The sequence below is a fragment of the Drosophila eugracilis genome, unplaced genomic scaffold, assembly GCF_018153835.1.
Source record: "Drosophila eugracilis isolate 14026-0451.02 unplaced genomic scaffold, ASM1815383v1 contig_90, whole genome shotgun sequence".
Taxonomy (NCBI): domain Eukaryota; kingdom Metazoa; phylum Arthropoda; class Insecta; order Diptera; family Drosophilidae; genus Drosophila; species Drosophila eugracilis.
In genome coordinates this window covers 7,905,374-7,921,139 of record NW_024573812.1, presented here as the reverse complement: position 1 = coordinate 7,921,139, position 15,766 = coordinate 7,905,374, and the positions used below count along the sequence as shown (strand labels likewise).

At 44.5% G+C, this 15,766-nt stretch overlaps 1 protein-coding gene across 1 annotated transcript in view; it reads right to left on the bottom strand.

Moving 5' to 3' along the window:
* Window positions 1-7,295: 7,295 nt before the first annotated feature.
* LOC108113064 overlaps window positions 7,296-15,766 on the bottom strand; it is a 44,225-nt gene continuing 35,754 nt past the window's right edge. The window contains exons 3-6 of the mRNA XM_017223500.1: window positions 12,969-13,178; window positions 12,623-12,852; window positions 8,657-10,389; window positions 7,296-8,522 (exon numbers count right to left, since the gene is read on the bottom strand). Of these exons, the coding sequence (XP_017078989.1) occupies window positions 8,363-8,522; window positions 8,657-10,389; window positions 12,623-12,852; window positions 12,969-13,178 (2,333 nt within the window). The 3' untranslated portion in view covers window positions 7,296-8,362. The remainder of the gene's footprint in view (window positions 8,523-8,656; window positions 10,390-12,622; window positions 12,853-12,968; window positions 13,179-15,766) is intronic.

Genomic DNA, 15,766 nt, shown 5'->3' with positions numbered 1-15,766 from the left:
TTACAACAGAAAAACATTTGAGATGAGATAAAGAAGTAATGGAAGTCATTTTCATTTTAGTACTGAGAAAGCAATTATTTTTGAGAACTCCAAAAAGGTTTCAGCTTAAAAGATATTTCAATAAAATATATCCTTATATATTTTTAAGATTTAGTTATATAAAAAAGTCAAAAGTATATATACTCCCCCTGATCTGTAGAGTATTTAAAAAAGAAAACCATTTGAAATGGTTAGCGACGATACAAATAGAAATAAGTTGATGCCCTGATTTGCGGAGTGGGGGTGGGGCGGCTGAATCAGAAGCAGAGGGCAACAAAGACATCCAAGGAGAGTGCAGAAGTCAGCGTAATGCCGCGACTGATAAGCTCGTCAGGATGTGACCCCCGAGCCCGCTCTGGTTTTACCAAACTTTTCACTTTTGAGAACGATTGTGGGCCAGAAATTTAAATTCGGTTGCCACGGATAAGTGCATGGGATAATGAGCAGGGATGCGCAGGGCTGTCCTCCCCCTCTCTCTCTGCCTCACTGGCTCTCACTTTTTGCGTGTCCTTGCCGTTTTAATGAAGCGCAACGGCTTTGTTGCCGAGACGCCTTTTGTCCTGCCCCGTGCCACCCCCCTTGCCCACTTTCCATGGGATAATTAGCGGCCGCTGCGATGCAAAGTCATCGCCGGCGTTGGGAATTCGCACAGTTGAAATCACAAGTTAATGCCGCACGGTCCGCGGACTTGGTCCTTTGTGAGCTTTTGTTAATGGATTGATTTTGATTTTGAATTTCTCCCGTCTAATCTGGGCTGACTTAGAGCTTTGGTGGCCTTCGCCCCGTTTTATTGGGCATTTTCCAGCGATTTTTTAATAAGAAATGAAGTGCTTTTTATTTATTTTCCGAGCATTAAGTCGGGCCAAGGCGAGAAGGTGGCACATACCACCCGGAGTGCAGTCAAAGTTAAAGTTAAGTTGAATGACAGCTGCGGTGGCGAGAGATAAGCACGCCACCCACTCAAACTGTCCATCTGCCCGAGGGGCAGAAAAGGCGGAGAACTGATAAAGTGAAATGCGAATTCAGGTGGCGTCCGGAAGTCCTGACAAGGAGGTGTCTTTGGCCGTTGGACATCCTGCTAGCTGCCTAGCTTGCCAGCTTGCTAGCTTGCTAGCTTAGCATTTCCGCAGATGTCATAAAGATATCCCTGCCATTATGACTCTTCTAATCGGACTCATCAGAGGAATGTGGGCCACACACTCTCCACTCTTCACACTCTACGCCCACAAACGACCTTCCATTCCGGGCTTTGATTATATTTTTATGCCTTGAGATTCTTTTTTTTATTGTTACTTGGAGGGGGAGAAACAATTTGCTTCTATCTGCAGGACGATACGTCACAAGGAGTACCATTCTTGATACACAAACATAACATAAGGGATGGGGGTGATAAGGCAATTTGCATATTCTTAGCCCTGGAATGCCTTATAGACAATTATATTTATTATTCAGTTATGCCGCTAACGGGGGGTGGTGGGCGCACCAAAGCCAAAAACCAAAGACATTCCCATTTAATGCCTGCCATTCTGGATTTCACAGTCAAAGGAAAACGTTCTCGGGCAAATATCTTGAATAGCAATAAATTTCGATTTTCGTCCACTTAAATGCTTTATGAATTATAAGCTTAAGACGCGCCAGCCGAAACCACCCACTCACCCCCTACTTTCACGAAAAGGGGTGCAGGTTGGGAGGGGGGCACCTTACGCCAAAAACTTTCTTCCTCTGACAGCAGGCAAAGATTTAGACAAAGACCAACTCCAGAGCAATGCCAGCTACTGATAGCAACTCCTGCCCACCTTCGGGGGTTGGGCTGAGATTTAAAAAGCCAGGCCGGAATGCCATCTGCAAGGGGGCGGGAGGTGTTCCTTATAGAGAGAGGGGGTGTGGGCACAAAAAAACCAAGAAGAGCCCAAGCCTTTCGCCAGGCCAGCAAAGAATGCCATAAATCAATTCGTATTAGTTTTATGAAATTTATACCTGCGGCGCACCACCAGCCAGCAGACAGCCAAGGCGAAAAACCAAGCTCAGGGAGAGGAGGGGGTAAGAGAAAGTAGGAGAGGGAGTGGGCGTGGGTGTGGGTCACAAAGTCCTTCGGCGGTTTAATGAGCAAATCTTTTTTGGCAACGCCATCTCGGCATCAGCAGAAAGCGTTCGGCGCCAAGCGTTTCCAATTAAAAGCATAATTCATTCTCAGGGCTTAGTATCGGGCTCAGTCACTTCCCAGATGCCCTGAGGAAAGTTAAGGAGCATGTAAGCCCAAAATATGAAGAATCTTTAATTTATTTATTTATTTATATTTGAGAAAGATGATAATGTAGGAGAAACGCAATACATTGCATATAAATATTATGACATTTTACCACTCAATTAGTTAATAACCTTTTATTAAGTAACTATTTACTATAAGTTATTTACTATATATTTACTCTTTGCATTTATTACACATAAAATAATATTCAGTTAATGTTTAGTAACTCATATAAGAAGACTCTGATCAACTTACATCAAAATTAAATTTTGAAATTGAATTAAATTTGCCTTAGGCTTAAATGTAAAGTTTTATATGTGAAGTTTGAATAATAAAATATAATAATAAAATATATTACATGTAATCAAAGGTACGTGTTAATCCGTTAATTAACATAAAAATAATACTTAATATAAAACTTATGTAGTTTCATAAAAAAACCAATATAATTAATGAGAGGATATTTCATTTGTGTTTTATGACTTCTGTGGTGTTTTATTTATATCATTCTTAAGTTTAAATTACATTTCTTAATTAACTTATAATTACACTACACTTCACAATTTAAACTTAATCGTCGTCGCGTCGTATTTGCTCCTCATGAGCAAGTCTCTCGTCGTCGGCTCTTCTCTCAAAATCTGCGATCCTGATGTCGCTTCACTCGCCGTTATCTTCGTTCTCGTCGTCGTCTTTCTAGTCTACGTCTTATCATCTCCTTCGCCAGATGGTCAATCGTTACTTTTGATTTCTGCTTCGTTGTCCAAGGCCTTCATCTGTTCTTCTAAACCATTCCCACACTACTTACATGAAATATCCTTGAACTGAATTGTGTTAGAGATATTTACATATATATTTGATTAATATTATATATATGTATGTAGATATTAAGAGTTAAGAAATTCAATTATTATTAAAAGAAGTCACTTTATGCCAGCTTAAAGCCTAATTAGGAATGCCAGGACTTGTACCTATGCTTTAGCTTAAACAAAGTGAGTTTTCCTCTTGAATAATTTTGGAGAATAGAAGTATGATGATATTATCACCTAGTTAATTATTTAGTTTACTTTATGAGATTTCAAACAAGATTAAATATAATAAAAGCTTCTAATAATGTTTGAATAAAACAGAAAAGATAAATCCGTTCATAGACTGTATTTACCCTAATGGATTTCCCAGCAACTCCCATTTATTAATTTCGCTCATTTTCCCCTAAAAGAAAGGTGAGAAGTTCCGAAAGTCACACAAAAAATGACATAGATATTCAAATCCCTCTTCAAGAAGATTTAACCTGGAATCCGCAGAATATTTATTGAAATATTTTCAACCTTTTAGTTGTTGATCGTTGGACGTTGCCCAGCAGCCGAAATGAATGGGGAACCTTTGAATTATCGCCTGACATTGGGATTATCATTTTTACATTTTTGTGCCTGCCCAGTGGACGTGGGCGGTGGTCTGTGGTCTGTGGGTGGGATGTGGGCCAAACGGCAGTCGGCCTTGGCTTAGCCTCCCTGGGGGGTAATTCACAGTTGCCATAATTATCATCGTAAATTATGGGGAAGTAAAAGTTTTGGATTTTATGAAAATGAATTGAGATTGAGCTCGGGCTTGGCTCTCCGGGAAAATCTGAATGCGCCAGCGGCAGCGCAAGAATCCACAATTGATTTAAATAGTCCTAACAGCCGAGACGGTAAATCAAGCAGCCGGCAATCTAGCTTGTGCATCGCATCTTCCACCCACCACCCACTATCCACCAGCCCCACCGCTTGCTCCTAGAAAAACACAATTTTTTGGGGCAATAATCTGGCGAGCGAGAGCCGAGGAGTGTCATAAATAATAATTAAACAACTCGCGTTGTTAAGTCTTTTTATTACGCGCCCAAGACAAACGACAGTTGACAGCGGGGCAGGATGCAGCCAAAAGGATAAGGTGCCCGAAAGACAAGACAAGGGAAGGCTTAGAGTGGTAGCATGTGCGCAAAGCACACACACTCCCTTACCCACACCCACACCCACACCCATACCCATACCATGCCAGAGAAGCACAATTTTCCGCGCAAATACTTTCCCTGCATACTGGCCGGAGAAGCACGTGAGCCAGGACACGGGATTCCCAATGGCAGGGGCTGTCTGCCCTCGCATCCTGTTCTCCTAGGCAGGTGCTTGTCCCGCTTCACAGGGGATTTTAAGACGTAATTAAGATAATAAATAATAATCGCCCGATGCAGGCCCAGGATGGATGGGAATGTGAGAGGGTGTCCGGAGCCATGTCCTGCCGCCCACTCCCCAAACTATCCCATCGTACGTGTCCCCTTAAGCCCTCCTGTCGTGTTCTTACGCAAAATCTTGATGTGCCAAAAGTAATTTGCTGCTGACCCGGGCTAAAGTGGGTTGTAGGATAGCCTCTTTGTAGAAGCAAGTGGCACAGTTTTAGACCAAGTAAAATGATTATTATTTAATGGTCATACTTTAAGGAGAGCATTATGAGTCCCTTAGTTATGTTAGCTATCAGATGGTATTCCAAGAACTACAACCCTTAAAAACTAAGCTTACTTCGGGAAAAATATAAATCCTAAAAACTCTTTCCTTGACAGTAAAGGTCACTAATTGACAAAGCAAGTATTAGGTATAGTTAACCTTCTTACTTAAATCAAATTCGACTTTTGTGCCATCCCGAAATGACTTTATAAGCTTTCTAATCAGCCAGTACAATTTATTACCCATCCCAATCAGTGGCTTTCTTTTGTTTTCCTTATTTCTAAAGGTCCTCATTAACTAATTTGGCCAAGATGAAGTTGTCTGGCCCTTTGGTTTCCTTATTTCGCCCAGTTTCCCAGAGTTACTTCTCCCTCCGACGGTCGTGTAAAGTGAATGTCACAAATCAAAGCGGAATTATTATTACTTATGACCATTTAATTGGACTTGCGTTATATTCATTTGACTTTCGTTACGGTTTGTTTGCGCACTCAATTTGGCAAATGAATCGCCACCACCGACTGAGTGAAAATGGGAAACCGCCGGCGAACCAACCACCAAACCACTGTCAACTATTTTGGCTCGCACGCTCATTAGTTTTATTGCCCCGCATATCAGTCAAAGCCGCAAAACTATTTATGTGCCACCCCTGCTGACGGGTTTTTCTCCATTTTCCCGCCCGCCCCTTTGTCCTTTTTGGCATTGCGAAAGTCTTTTTTGTTTCGTATCCTCTAATTGCCGCCAAGCAGTTTGTCTTTGATGGGCAATGGCTCTTCTCGGGCAAACAGTGATCTCCAGCTGAATTCGATAGATATTGCAATGGCGAGTTTTCAATGGCTTGAGCAGCACTTAATTATGATTGCATTATACAGATTTATTCCCCATTTGGCGTCATTAAGGCCATATGAAAAAGTTTTCGAAAGCAAGATTTATGCTGCCATTGCCACGCCACGGAGGACCCACCTTTTGGCCACCTCAAAAGTTGGCCAACAGCCGCAAGTGCGGCGTAGTTAACTATGTAAATGTTTTCTTTTCCGCTCGCCTCCTGTTTATGTATATTTACATTTAATGCCCCTTCGAAAAACCTTCCCGCCCTCCGCCAACTTTGACCAGCAGTGGGCGTGGCTCTAATTTCATTCGTGAGCCAACCACACAGAGCGGTGCAAAGTGCTGGCAATTTTAATTAATGGATAAAGTTATGCGGAATTCTCGTATAGTACATCCCACTGCTTGGAGGGCTTCTCAGTTAGCAGGGGCTTCTTGGCCGGGAATTAAATATTTTGGTAAATATTTATGTTTGCTAAAAAGGGAAATTCTAAAGTTGGGAAATACCTGGAATGATTTACATTGCTCTAGAGTTTATAATTTCTTTAGATTCATGGGAAATCTGTATTAAAATCGTATTACTTCTTTTCAGCCCGGAAGTATGCAACAGTTTCTCACTTTATTACGAAATCCATAAATAAGCAGCTAGTCCAATATGCGCACCGCCCAAAGATATGCTATAAATTCCTACAGCTCTTTCACTCCTTCCCACAATTTTAATTTAAAAGTTGGCGATAACAAATGATGCACATCCCCTACACCCAGCCACACGTGTACTTAAAATAAGAAATAACGTTGACTGCTGATTTAGTAACCGCAAGGAAGCCAACCCCACTCCTAGATACCGACTGCGGGATGTAACAAAGGCGGGAGAAATAAAGAAATGAAAATAAGTAAACTTCGGCGCTAATAAATTGTTTCATATCTGCGGCCAAGATGCGGGAGAGCGGAAGATAACTCATACGCCCCGTGCCACAACTCACGCTCGAAACGAAGCTAAATGTGCTGCTCATATTGCCATTTTTTCTTCGTTTCCCGTACATATATGCATATTTATTTCCCCTTTGCTTATCAGTGATTTACAAAAATGTGTAAAAAGCGACCGAAATAAAGCAAAGATCTGGCACATATGAGAAATTGCCAAACACATTACGACTGCAGCAGCACATTAGCCCAAGGCTTCAAGGACAAATGGGACATTTTCATTCTCACAATGCATTTTTGTTTAATTTGACTTTTTAATGATGTTCTTACTAAATCAAAATGTCCTTCTACCAGAAAAGCCATAACGATATCCTTTTCATATATAGATTAGCTAAAAGTTAGGAACTAATCAAGACTTAATCAGACTTAACATATAAACATAGCTGAGATTAGAATAAGAATGTTCTTACTTCCCGTTGGGTAAAATGAAGTTTACTTCAGTTCAGAAGAGCTTATCTAATTCGTAACGTAGTTAAAAATAGAAATCTCATTAGGCTGATTAATCTGAGGCTTCAAAGTCTTATCGCCAGATGTCAAAAGCGTGTTAAATCTTGCAACCCAACAAGATTTTATATAAAGCTATATCCAAATTCCACAGATTTGTCCGATGGTTAATCACCCTCCGCCAGTCATAGACAGTAAAAGACCTCTGTTTGAATTTGACATTTAAAATTGTATTTATTTAATCATTTAATAATTGCTGGGGAATATATTTCTATTTATATTATATATAAAGATGTGTGTGGATGTGTTTCGCTGTGTGTCTGTCTGTGTGTTACTTGTCTGCGTGTGTGTGTGTGAGGGCGTATTGATGCTTGCAATAAATTACAATATTATTTGAATTAAGTTTATTATCTATCTGAAGGCTTACGAAACTAGTGGAACAATTTATAAAACATTTTATTTCAGTGTAGATTTAGTTACGAGTTTCCATCAAAGTGGAGTGGCTGGCAACAAAAAGGATTCGTCCGAACCGAAGCTGATTGGGCGGCCAGAGTGTTTGGGGGTTGTTGGTTGGTATTAGATACCAAGACTTCGACATTCGACAGCAACGAGTTGTATGTTATACATTCTATATGCGATATCCGTGTGCATGGATCGAAAGGGATGTGTGCTAGGCGGGGGAGGGGAATCATTTCAGAAATAAGGCAGGATAACTAAACTAGTACTGGTACTGGTACAACTCAAACTTAAACTTAAACCGTAACTTAAACTGCAGATACGAATGCAACTAAAGCCGAAACAAAGAAGGCGTACCTAGAATAACATTATATACAGATCGTAGACCGCTCCTACGACTACGTTTCTCGAAAATTGGCTTTCTTTGGTTTGCTTATCCTTAACGGGCTGGCCCTTAGTCGTGCCGCCCTCATTCTATATACTCGTATATAGCTAATTACTAGGTAGAAATAGGTGCAGAGAGCTGTATACTGGATAGGGTTCAAGATAGAGTTCTCTGGGGCTCGGCCCAGCTATAAGTTAGTCATACTGGTTCATGCAAGATCGTATTATCCGTAAAGTGGCTTTATCTATTTGCTCTAATTTTCGCTAGATGCCCGCCCAGGAGGCAACTGGTAACGCGTAACTGGGTAAGTTCTCGTTCTATAATACTTAGAGTTGACTAAACTAGGGGATTACATAGTTATGAGCTATCGTATATGGTATAGTATTTGTCATAGCTGCAGCCGGCGATTTGAGCTGCTTAAATTGGGTTCTGTTTGTGTGTCTCTCGTTAATCTATTTACAAGACAAAATGCTGCTAGTTTTGATTTCAAACTCCGGAAGGGATTCCATTCTAGTCCCTCTCCTCGTACTTGGGCACAAAAGAGCCGAGTCCACCCAGCTGGGCGCACTGGTTGCTGTCGTACAGCGACATCTTGAGCCGTTTGCACTTGGCCCTTCGATTCTTGAACCAGAACTGGACATTCTTGCTCTCCAGACGCGGGAACTTTTGCCTGGAAGAAGAAGATAAAAGCGTAGGAAAAGTTAGTCAAAGAGATCTAAGAGGATTGGTTATATAACTAAAGAAATACTAAGAAAAAATCGTATAAATTAGAACTACTAATCAAGAGCTAGAAGAAGAACTCACCTATATGGCATGGTGTTCAGGTCCTCGGTGTACTTGAGGATCAGGTTGTGCGAGGGATGCGTGTTCATGGCGAACCACTGCTCCAGCTTGGGCACCTCGGTCACTGGATCGATGAAGGTGCGGTTCCGCTTCCGGCGCTCCTCGTTTGAGATGCTCGACAGATTGAGTCCGCCGCCGCCCATCAAGGCGTTTGGCTGGATACCGGCAGCTGCCGCTGCTGCTGCAGCGTGATGATGCGGATGACCGGCGGCCGCTTGGCCAAAGGCCGGGATGTAGTGGCTCATGTACATGAAGGACTGCGAGAACATCGAGTTGGGAACCATGGGAAAGGGCAGTTGGTCCTTGTGCGGGACAACGCCACCAGCTAGATCCGGCGAAGGGGAACGAAATTCATCCAGATGGCTGGCATCATTCTCATTATCCTCTTCGTCCTCATCCATGTCTAAGTCGTCGTCCTCCTCCTTGGGCGTAGACCGTTTGGGGGTGGAGGTCACTTCCTGGTCGTTGTGCGAGCTGCTGTTGTTGTGGTTGTTGTTGTTAAGGTTGGAGTTGGCCTCCATCTGGGCGTCTCCATCCTGATGACGATCCTCCGCGCTGGAGTTCTCCTTTTCGTTGTCCTGCAGTTCATCCCGCGACTTCTCATGCCTATCCTCGTCGTTCAAACTGCCATTCATTAAATCGCTTTTGGCCTCCTGCTGCTGCTGCTGCTCCCCCGCCTCCTCTTCATCATCGTCCATCAGCGGCGAACTGCGATTTCGCTCATGAGTGGTCAAGGAGAGGGGCAACTGTGGAGTGTTTGGCCTGCTCTGCTCGTCATCCATGTCATCCGAGTGCTGCGAGATGGTGTCAATGTCCTCCGACTTCAGGCTGAGCGGACTCTTCAGATAATCGTGCGACATGGACAAGTTGCCCATGCTCATCGGCTGGCTGCCAGCACTGCTGCTGGAGTTCTGGCCCAAAGGGGCATGCTGGCTCAGATAGCCGTTCATGGCGGCATGCCCCAGGGCACTCATCGCACTCCCCAAACTCCCACCCCTCATCTCAGCCCGCTTCTGTGCTGCCCGAGCATTCTTGAACCAGTAAACCACGTTGTTCACATCCAGTGGCTTCCGGCCACGTCGCGACTCCAAGGCATTCAGCTGGACCACGTATGTCTGGATCTGCTGCCGCGAGGGATGCGGATTATCGGCGAACCACTTCTGCAGCTTTGGCAGTTCCATCTCAGGGTCGAAGCTGGTGCGCATGCGAGTCTTCTGGTTGGGATACGGAGGACCATGGCCTCCACCGCCGCCATGATGGTGATGGTGGTGCATGGAGGCGTGCATCGGATGCACTAGCATGTTGGCGTGATGTCCTGGTCCCGGAGCCTGCCCTGCGCCTGGATGATGAGCAGCCTCGTTGGCCAGCAATAGGCTTTCCCGACTTCCCATGGATCCCAAGGGATTACCTCCAGCAGCGCCACCTGCAGCGGCAGCATGTGCCGCAGCAGCAGCTGCCGCTGCCATGGCGGTGCCCACTGGAAAGTCCATCTCACCGGGCACTGCCACGGGTACAGGAACTGCCGATGGACCCGTCATGAAGGGAAGCATCTTGGGTGCCATGGCTGCTGCCTGAGGGGAGAGTTGGTTGGACCACCATTGGTCGAACTTACGACGCAGGTCATCGGAGATCTCTCCGCCGGGCAGGGCGTAAGTGTTCTGGTGGGAACTACGGCAGATTTGGGATAGCGTGACCTGGAACGGAAGGAAGGGGATTGTTTTTAAGTTGGTTTTAAGTGCTAAATAAATATATTCCAAATTTTCAATTTAATGATTGAAATTTTTCAACTATATTGTTGTTATTCTTGGAAATGTGGAACTGATATTAAGATGCGTATCCAAAGGATAAAAGTTCAAATTTAAGGGTTGCTTTCTTAGATTTTGTAAAGGTTTTTTAGACATTAACGACAATCCTGCCAACTGGTAACATCTTTTCATTTCGAATAAATAATTGCCTCTTGAAAGCCAAGTGGCTCATAATCTCCGATGTTATTGCGCAAAAGTATGTGTCATAGAGCTGAAAATTAATGGAAACATTTTGGGTTCCCCACTGGGCTGATTACTTAATTAAGAATGCCTAACGCCCAGTCATATGACGGTTTAATATGAAATAACAAAATCATAGATTCGATCATCAGAAGACTAACTAACAACTCGAAAAATTGTGTTCCGTGTGGAAAATCAGAGCGAAATGCACGGGATTAGTGGGGCCAACCTTGGACGGGGGTTTGCACTGAGCGACTGTCAACAGTAGCTGCACTAAGACCCCAGAGTCCGCCGGTCACTAAGCGGCTGTCATAAAAATCACAGTCGCCGGTTTGGGAACGTGGGTTGTGGTTGTCCGGGGGCTTCAAGTGCCGGGATTTACTTAGCCATAAATGAGCGAGTGCGAGTGCGAGTACGGGTCCGAAATTGCCTATTACGATATATGTAGACCCTGGGGACTGATACCTGAGCGATACCACCTATACCACCGCCTTCTACCGCCGAGCTGATATTAACAGACAGTGCCGCAGCACCTCGAATCGAAGGCGATAAATAGATAGTCCCTGATAGGCAGCGACACATCAGCTTATGGCGATTAAAATTGAATTTACCCAACAGAAATAGAATCGAAATGCGATGAGTTGGCCAAAGGGTAGGTGTTGGTATGGCGTATTAAATGCTCATAGATACTGCTTTGTCTCCCAACTGTTCAAAGATAATGTCTGGCTCTTTCGGTGGTTCTGCGGTTCGGTGGTTCCGCTGTGGCTTTGCCTTTCTAGCGTCGTGCTGGTGCTATCAGCTAAGGAGGCGCCCCAAATCACTTAAGCTGCTCAGAACACAAGCGAACTGTAGGGTTGTTGGTGGGCTGATGGGTAAGGTGGGCTAGCTGGATGTGGATGTGGATGTGGTGCCAGGGGCGGGGTAGACACCTAATTGTAAATAAAATGGGTTGACGCTTCTTACGTGGCGGGGTATTATTAAATTGATTTTCCTATCGCCGCACCCCAAAGCAAAGCTCCTCAGCAGCGGACCGGACTGGAGAGCCGCGATGGGCCGGAGGTGTCAGACAACGAAATGTGGAAATTATGGTAAATGCTTATCATGTGATTAGGAGGGACGACAACTGCCGTGCTTTGCTTTGCTTTTCTTTGCTTTGCTAATATTAATCGGCGAAGGGTATGGGCCGTAGCAGGGGAGGTGGCATTAGAGGGGAGTGGGTCTAATAAAACAGCAGTCGCAATATCAATTGAAGGGTATTTCTGGCCGTGATTTCGTGTTGTTCATCGCCATATCGATAGTGTGTACTGGCTTATGATTTATGGCCTTAATGCACCGATATCGCTTCGTCCCTCCTCCTTCTCCGCCCATGGAATTGGGTCAGGTGAGCAGGGCAGGGCAGGGCAGGGCAGTGCAGTTACCCCTCCTGCAGGATGGCCAACTAAGCCTTCTAAACCGATTTCAATAAGGAAAACAAAAGCCACATACACATAGCCACATCCTCCTGGAGACAGGAGATAGCAGGCCAACTGGCAACGCAAAGCTGATTAAAATGAAAACTATTGCAAAAAAGGATTAGTTAAGTGAACCAAATAACTGAACTCGGCTTAACAAAATTTCTTTGTAGTAGCTATCAAAACATTTTCAATGAGTTTAATACTCGGCAAGCAGACAGGACATGCTGAAGTTTCCATATATAGATATATCTATATATGTATATTCCTGCCTCACATCACGCAAATTAGCGCCGCCACTTCTCATCCGGAGACATTTTTCGGCAAGTTTTAGCAACTCCAAGACGGATAAGAGCGGTTGGCTGGTTGGGGGAGGGAGTTCAGGGTAAACCGCTTATGAATCATTATAGAATTTTGTCGTCTTAGTGCAGAATTTTAAGTGAAAGTTCAAAGTGAATGTCTAATTGGCTGGCGCAGGGGGGGAAACTCACCTCATCCAGCGGACATCCTGTGGAGCGGAGTACCGCATGTGACTGCAGCACCAGCAGCTTGAGCAGCTTGTCCTTGATCTCCCCGAAGGGCGAGGTCTTCGGCCGCAGGATTACGATCCTCAGGGTGATCACCGAGGTCAGTTCACCCACTATATCGCTGACAGGAACTGCTGGGTTGTCCGATATTTGCTCTAAGGGTATGGGTTTCCAATGTTTGATGATTAAAGAGCCTGCGTGGGGGAAAATCGCAAGGAGTTAGTAACTTATTTTATGCTAAACAAGATTAATAAACATAGAATTGATTAAGAAAACATAGCTAATTGTTGGTAAGTAATGGAAAACCCACCTCTGGCTGTGTTGGCCACCTCCTGGGAGTAGCCCAGCCTCTGGAGGGCCGTCTGGACAATCTCGCTCCAGGGCGTGGCCGCGGCTATGATCACATAGCTGTCCGTCTCGATGTTGGGCCGCCGCTTCCACGGCTGGCGAGTGTCGATGGTGAGCGAGGCGTGCAGCGAGTGCACCGACTCCACCACACAGTGAAGTGGAAGTGATTTGGCTGCAAGGAGATGGAGTAAGCGGGAAATACTAGTTAGAATAAATACTAATAATAATAGCCCACTGCCACACTCGAGTGCTGTTTAATAATCGGTTTAGTTCAGTCTAGTTCCAAGTGCAAATCATCGACAAATTAAAATAAGCAATTAAAACATATTCGAAATGGGGAATTTTATGCAGATTGACCCCGCCCCCGGCCCGCTCCTCTGCCACCACCTGCCACACGCACTGTGGCATTAAAATAAGTTATTGCATGTTGCGGTTAGCCGCAAATGGTTTTAGCCGATTAAATTACCGCCCATTTCAGGCTGGCCAAAAGGTGGACCAACCCTCAAACCCTACCTGGAAAAACTTGAAATTTTTGAAAAACACATTTCTGAAATTATGAATTATGATATTCCTTTTAGAATGGCCAACAAAAACTTACTTGCCTGCTGCTACTAGCCTGCTAACCAATTATCAAGGGCTTAAAATAAAATGGCAAAATTCAGAGCATAGAAGTTATAGACATCCCATGGGCGGCTATAGGCGTGGTCAGCTATTATTGAGAGGGGGCTGAGGGCACACTGCAAATAGGCTTAACGCCCCAGGTCCGGCCGACATAATGGTATTATTAATTATTCCAATTATAAAAATTGTAAGCAGCCAGAGATTGGCGAACGATTGGCATTTGCCTGGCTCCGGGCAGCTGGAAGCGTTTTAAAGAACCGAGGCTCGGGGCGGAAGCAGGGGAAAGCGCGGAAAATCGGACCAACCAAAAGTTCAGCCCAATTACGTGCGATTTTCATGCAATATTTTTGTGGGAGGCGTGTGTGCCATGCAAATCTTTTAATTGCCATGAAAACCTCATTGGGGGCCATTGGCATTAAAAATAAATACATCAGCCCGTCCGGGGACCAGCGTTGGCCGTGGCGAGTTGAAAAGGAATAAAGAATTCAACTATAATGCATTGTTTGTCGCCGGCCCAGATCAGGCCGTAAAGCACTCTAGAACTTAAAGTGACGGGAAGCTATAAAAATAATAATCCCATTAAATAATATATACATATTCGAATTTCGGCCAATATATATCAGAAATGGTGAAATTTAAACAGAATTAGCCAGCTGCTCTATTATCCGCCCACACGAAACGCATTGTTTTGGCATCTCCCCAGCCCAACCCTATGCCCTGGCATTATGCCTGTGCTGACCATGGTGGCGCCACGGCCCCGCCCAAAAACTGGTCATTAGTGCAGTCGTTGTGGGCCCTGTGGAACCGAATTATAAACTCAATATATCCATTATCCATGGAGCCATGATTTGATGGGGCTAAAACAAAAGCGGATTTCGTCCACCTGCATATGTGTGCTGCTGAGTGGGTGGCATTCCGGGCTGCATTTAGTGTGCGTGTGTGTGTGCGCGGTGGCCTTATAGTGCGGTTTGCCAAGCCACCGAGCAGCCACTAATTGTTGCATCTGAACTGGCATTTCAGCAACCACTGGCGGCGACCCGGGGAATCAGTAGCTTTAAGTCACCCGGGCCAACGATGGCAGACAGAGCTTATCCTTATTAGCATTATCAGTGCCACTGGCAGGAGGGCGCAGAGCAAAAAAAAAACTGGTAAGTAATCGAGACAGTCGAAGCGGGCCAAAACAAATTGAATTAAGCGCGGAAGGAAAACTGTTTGAGGGCATTAAATCTTGGCGCGGCAGACAGCGACTTCTCCTGGCTGCTGGCTCCCCGGTAAGCCGACAAACGATTTGTAAATGAACTCTACTTTTCAGAGGCTAAGACGGTATCCATCCCATCCAGGCCATCCAACCAACCCAACCCACCTACCATTCTCCAATTCGAATCCCCGCGAACCGGCACGCGGCTTAAGATTTATTAACCTGCATCGATGGCAGCAGAAATAATCAAGTTCAGTCATCGCAATCAACAGAAATTGGAAAATTCCCAGCTCAAGGAAGATGGCAGCGAAGGTAAATGCCAAAAGCACTTTTCTCGTTTCCCCCAGCCTCCCTTCTGGCGGACTTATAATCTTTTGAAAAGTTTCCAGAAACATCTCATGTGCATAAAATATCCAAATTACAGGGTTTGGGGTTGGAAAGGAAAGGAAAAGTTTTATCCACTCGAATTTCTTCTAAGAAATTGACCAATTGGCTGACCACAGGCCGAGGCAAACAAATAATTATAAATTGCCCTGGCAAGGACATCAAAACGATTTAATCCTTACATGAACACACACACAAACTATGCTCCTGCCGAGCTATTTAGGTGACTGCAGAGGATTACTCAACTATCCTTCTCCGGCTGGCAAATATTTGTGGTCTTTTCTCGACTTTTTCGATGGAATAAATTGTGTGATTGTTTATTTATAGGCAGAATGCTCATAATTTACTTATTAAAATGATTTTGAGTGATTTGGGTATTTAGGAAAATTAAAATTTCAACAGACCGAAAGTTTTAATAACCAGAACGGACACGTGAGCACCAGCTGGAAGAAAGGGATGCTGAGGTTGGGAAAGGGAAAGGGGAAAGGGAAAGGGTTCGTCTTAAGCCAAGTGAACTGTTGGGAAATTTGCTTATCATTGCTTGACCAGTGCAAAAA